General features: G+C 37.8%; 1 protein-coding gene across 1 annotated transcript in view; it reads left to right on the forward strand.

Annotated features, from left to right (window-relative positions):
• The window catches only part of cabp7a (calcium binding protein 7a), a 55,012-nt gene extending 51,035 nt beyond the window's left edge, over window positions 1-3,977 (forward strand). Inside the window, exons 4-5 of the mRNA XM_082170871.1 lie at window positions 774-924; window positions 1,855-3,977. Of these exons, the coding sequence (XP_082026997.1) occupies window positions 774-924; window positions 1,855-1,985 (282 nt within the window). The 3' untranslated portion in view covers window positions 1,986-3,977. The remainder of the gene's footprint in view (window positions 1-773; window positions 925-1,854) is intronic.
• The last annotated feature ends 2,023 nt before the right edge of the window (window positions 3,978-6,000 follow it).

Raw genomic sequence — 6,000 nt, forward strand, 5'->3', positions numbered from 1 at the left:
AAACTCTGAAAGACAAAATCATATATATTTTTTTTCATATTGAATATCCTTTTGTACTCTAAAATATGTCACATTATGGAAATGAAATTGGTTGCATGTCAAATTTAATATCAAGTTTTGACCAAATGTCTACTGTGAGGTTCAAACAGTAGAGCATGGTGTTAGCAACACATGATGTTTTATTAACGAAGCTCGGGAGGAACACATTCAAATGATCTATCGAATCAGCATGAGAGAAGGCCTATATATACATGCCCAATTATGTTCCTCGACAGTTTTCTGCATCCCTCCACCACACCAACTCCTTACTATCGGCTGGTTCCTATCCTAGCCAGGGATACAAGGGGAGTACTCTGGGTTTGGGCCAAATTCTGAGCTCAGAGCCCTCTCCTCGGACAGCATACCAAATTTGCATACTCTTTTACTCTATCTGATTATTTGTAAGTGTGAACTCGTGAACAAGGCCATGGGTTTGACTCCCAGGGAATGCATGAACTGATAAAAATGTATTCCAGACAGCAACATAGTATCGGGCCAGATCCGGCCCATGTCTGGGTCGTATGGAATCCACGTGTACCAGATACGGGCTCGCCGGGCTGGATCTGGGCCGAGACTATGTTGCTGTCTGGGATACCTTTAATGTCAGGTAAGTCTCTATAGATAAAAGTGTCAACCGAATGCAATAATGTACAGTAAAGTAATGTATTTAGACCTATTGAAGATCGCATAAAGAATTTCAGAATGAAATTCTACAGTTTTGTTTCTATTTTTAGTGTGATATGCAGAAGCTGACTGTGGAAGAGCTGAAGAGACTCTTATACGACACTTTCTGTGACCACCTGTCTATGAAGGACATTGAGAATATCATCATGACAGAGGAGAATCACATCGAAAACCCTGGGGACTGCCAGGTTGACATTGACAGTGAGAATTTTTTTCTTTCATAATGCACACCTCTGGCTGAGATACAAGTTCAATTATTATTAGTTTCCTGTCAAAATAAACATTTCATCATCTTGATTAAAATCATAATTTCATCATCTTGATTAATTATGTCAGGTGTATAACGGGTTAAATTGGAATCTTGTAGGAGGAACCCCCCAACAATCCTAATATCTTGAACTAGGCATACTCTATTGTTGAAAAGTTTGGGGTCAGTGCACAATTTTATTATGTGAATTAATACTTTTATTCAGCAAGGATGCAATAAATTGATCAAAAGATAATAATAATTGATAACAATAAGAAATGTTTATCGAGCATCAAATCAGAATATTAGAATAATTTCTGAAGGATCATGTGACTGAAGACTGGAGTAATAAATGACATTATAAAATCTATTCAAATTGAAATAATTTATTTTAAACTGTAATAATATTTCACAATATTTCTGTTTTAGCAGCATTTTTGATCAAATAAATGCAGTCTCAGTGAGCATAAGAGACATCTTTCAAAAACCAAAGACCCTAAACTATTTAACGAATAGTGTGTGGGACATCATAGTGCTTCTTACTGAACATGAATGAGACTTGACTAACTCACACTTGATTGAGCACAACAAATACATAAATATTACTTTTACTTTTCAGTACTTGGCAAAATAAATGAACATTTCTAATTGACCTTTCCAACAATTTCTTTCATGGATTTTCATGAAATTATGCTGCCTAAAAAGATTGTCTATAGGTCCTACAGCTTGCTAGGTTTTGGAACAGAGCTATGGTTTCTGGGAGTCTTCAAACACTTTTGAAACCTTCACACATTTTTCATTTATTTCAAGTCATCATCTCCAAACCTTGCCTTACCACCTTATTTCTCTTGATCTTCTTATTTGTTTTCTCTCTGTTTCTTCAGCGGAGAGTCCAACCCAGCAGGTGAAGCAAACATGCGTACGGAAGAGTCTGATCTGCGCCTTTGCGATTGCTTTCATCATCAGTGTCATGCTCATTGCAGCCAATCAGGTGCTTCGCAGTGGCATGAAGTAACGTATGGACGGCTCACAACATAGATTCAATTCAACATATGACAGTGAAAAAATGGCAAAATGACAAAATGGCAAAAAAATTAATAAAAAAACACGCACACATGCACACACAAACTGGAGCAACTGAAAAGTTAATTTCATTTACGTGAAATCCAAATGTGGTGACTGAAATATTTTTGAGACGAGCTACAGCTTCCACTGGACATAGTTTTTTATTATTTGACAGCAGTTTCAAAACAGAATGCACACAAATATGTAAACGCACACATACTGTGTCTTACCCGCAATGAAAAGTACAGGAAAAAAGCGAAAGAAGAAGTTTATACTGTAACGGACTCTGAAAAGTTTCCCCTTCAACCGCTCTCTCCCTCTTCAGTATGTTCTGGGTGAGTTTGGCTGCATGGACATCTCCAGCCGAGGATCCTACTCTTCAATGCATGACGATGCATGGATTTACAATAGCCTGGACGCACCAGTAGAGCTCCGCTGTGCATCCATTCACCTACATATTAGATCCCAAAACAAATTTTTCCGGAGAAGGACCCGTCTCACACATGTGAAGAGTTGGATATGGAGCGGAGGCCGTTTCTGACATTTTACATCCAGTATACTGATCCCTTTGCATGAGAATAAGGGCTGTTTAGGGCATGCTCATGTCATGCAATGTTAGTCTTGTGTTTGTCGAGTAACTATCGTGGATTTTTACCTGTTGCACACGCCTGAGATGATTGTAGTAGTACTGCATATGGTCAAAGGGGGCGTGAAACAACCCAAAAGTGATGCTATACCACTAGTGACATACAGCATTAAGAGGTTTGTAGTATGTGGATACAATGATTTTCTTTTCACCTGAAATACACTATGCATTTTCAGGCTTTCTGTTCTGAATGATCAACAACGCTCTCCGGTGCAATTGTAACTGTTACATTTTGCAAACATTTGCACTGTAGTTGTCACGTAGAGATGATAATTAGGAGCTTTTGAATTGAAATGACACGACTGGCAGGCAATTATACCAAATGATTACGTAAGACACATGATAAAAGGAGTATTTGATTTCTGACATATCAGGAAATGATTTAATGGTTGTTTCTGAACCAAATCGATGTCCATTTAAGCTTGTCGCCTAACCTACATGGATGATCATGATGTTTCTATTAGTTTGCAGTGTAAGGAATATGTGTATTAATATAATCTGACAGCAAACACTGTGGTATATCAGTGTTTCACTTCTATTTCAAAATATATTGTTCATATGTCCATATGAATGTGCCATTTGTGACGTCATTCAGTGTTTTCCTGGGAAGCATAAGTTTGTGAGCAGGTTGACTTGATGATCACGAAACAGAGTATCTAAGGTGTGAATAATGTTTAAAATGTGAATGTCAGGGTTTGAATATGTATCAGCTAGTGTGTCATTCTGTTAAAGGGCATTTTCCAGGACATAACATTAGTTTTCAACTCAGCCCAGGGCATGAATTGATTTAGCTGTTAGTTACAGCACCATGAAACTCTTACATTTGGATGTCCAGGTATAAATGAAATATGCAATGGATGGAAACACGTCCCAACGCTCACTCAAGCACGACGATCGAGTGACAGTCAAAGAGGAGTCACAGGACAACATTGTACAGGTTTCCTCCATTATACAGGCACGATTACTTATTAATTAATAGAAATGAGAAAGCTAATAATGTTCCCGAGCCGCACTCGCTTTAACCAGAGAATAGCCTATTATTTAAAACTCGTCTAGAATAGCACTTGGCTGATAAGGAAATTCTCATTATATCATTACCGGATTGGCTGGTAACCCCATCTGCCCCAGAGTTTTATTTGTGCTTAGTAAATCAGATCCAACAGAATGAATTATTCACAATAGCTGCTCATAAAAAAAGAAAAAAAAGAGAAAAGAATTAAAGACCGACAACAAAAGCAGAGCCTTGCTGAATTCTTAGTTTTAGATGTATCACACCATAAATAGTGTTAACTTAGCTTAAAGGTGCTCTAAGTGATGCCGGGAGTGTTGACATTCGAATTGTTGTCAAACAAAACGGAGGCTAGCTAGACCCTCCCTCCTCCTCATCCCGTCTCCTCCCTCCTCCCCTCCCTTCCGGCATAAAGGAAAGTCAAAGTAGTCACTAAAAACAAAGTTAAGTTTTACTGATACTTCATTCAATGTGTAATGTCACCAAGTTAGATAAATGCTTTTATATATTGCAGAACAGAATGCAGAAAAAGAGAAACATTGTCTTAAAATCGTTTCACCACCTGAGGTTATAACTATAGCTCCCATACAAGGACGCAATAATAGCAAGATAACGTTAGCTTCGCGTTTCCCAGTGAGCATAAACAACGGCGGCGGCGTAAACAAATTTAGTCAAAGTTGTCAATAGCCTATAAATGAACATTCAAATCCATAACAAACAGTGGGTGAAAACAATAATTCACACAAATTGTCGCCCTACTGTGAATTTGCTTGACCATTTACAATAGAGATTGATCGCTAGCTGCTAGAAACATACATGTTGTATTCACCAAAGCTAACGCTGACTGCATAGTTCTAGCTAATTCCATCCTTGTGTTGGTTTGGCGAACATGAACGTCAATTTAGAAAGAAAAATGGATTTACCTGTTCTGCAAAAACAGAGCAACTGAATGTCGGATTGGAAGCCCTTCTGCCGGCGGAGTTCTCGCCACCTTTCGAGGGTTTTTCCGATGTAAATTCGGGACTTCGCGCGTTCCTTATCCTTGTCCCTCTTCTTTGCAATTTGTTCATCGGAACGTCGTCTCTTTAGTCGTGTGTCGGCCATAATTCAAACTTCCCGCTTCATGCTTCTCTCTCCTCCACACTCCCCCTTCATGTGCACGCGCACTAACCCCCCAAACCACACCCCTCAAATACTTCTTGTCGGTGATTGGCTGGAGCACTGTTTGTTGTGTTTCGTGGTGTGGGTGAGCCTAGTTTGTTTTTGTTGCCGTTTGTGGAGCCTGTGGTGTCTAGAGAGACCGCGTTTTTTTACAGTGTGTTCAGGGGACAGGCAGCTAGCGGATAGTGAGGAGATGTTTGCTGTGTGTGACAAAAAATGTTTTGGCCTAAAAAACGCGTGACATCACTTAGAGCACCTTTAAGGATCTATTTCTACTTGCTCTAGCCTTTAGATATACTTTTGTTGGTATAACTAAACAGTGAAATGCAAACTCAGAATGTTACGCAAACCTGTAATAATTAAATATGTTAAATTACACAAATATACTTTGTGTATTTAATCTCACTTTATTAACCAATGACTTTGCTGCTGACCTTCGATTATCCAGTTCAACATATTCATTTTGAGGAATACTGAATTTGTTTTTCTCAGCTGTCAGTCAGTCAATAAATGGGAAAACAAAGTAACTTGCGTTATTTATTTGAAAAAGTAACTCAGATATTTAGTTATGTATGTATTAAAAGTAATGCGTTACTTTACTTGTTACCTGGAAAAAAGTAATTTGATTACGTAACTCAAAGACTTGTTTACTTTCCTCTTGAGACCCATGACAAATTAAATTCAAACAGATTCCTTCTTGATTTGCCTTGCTTGATGTCAACAGGACACATATTTTGTTTAAAAGCTTCTTTGTGAGACATTTCTCATAAAAGACACACATTATGCTTGTTTCTGGGGGACACCTGTACATGAAACTTATGTTCCCTATTTAATTTCGACTCAAATGAAACATTCAAAATATATTGTTCATTATAATGTACATTATATCCTAAAGCATATATTATATGTAAGTATTTCATGTCTACTTGGCATCATGAAAAAGGGTATCTAAAACGCATACACTTTTATGAGATTTGTTGTTTCCTGGGGAGGAAAATATCGAGTGTATATTAAAGCAATACATGAAAGCGACTAGGAAATGTGGGTTGACAAATGCTAACTACATATAACTGTGGATTTTAATGAGAATGTTGGTTTGTACATGATTGTGCAAAAAAAGGATGGTTCTCTTTTCTCATTAGTCATAGA

Source organism: Leuciscus leuciscus (genome assembly GCF_965113295.1).
Source record: "Leuciscus leuciscus genome assembly, chromosome: 5".
NCBI lineage: Eukaryota > Metazoa > Chordata > Actinopteri > Cypriniformes > Leuciscidae > Leuciscus > Leuciscus leuciscus.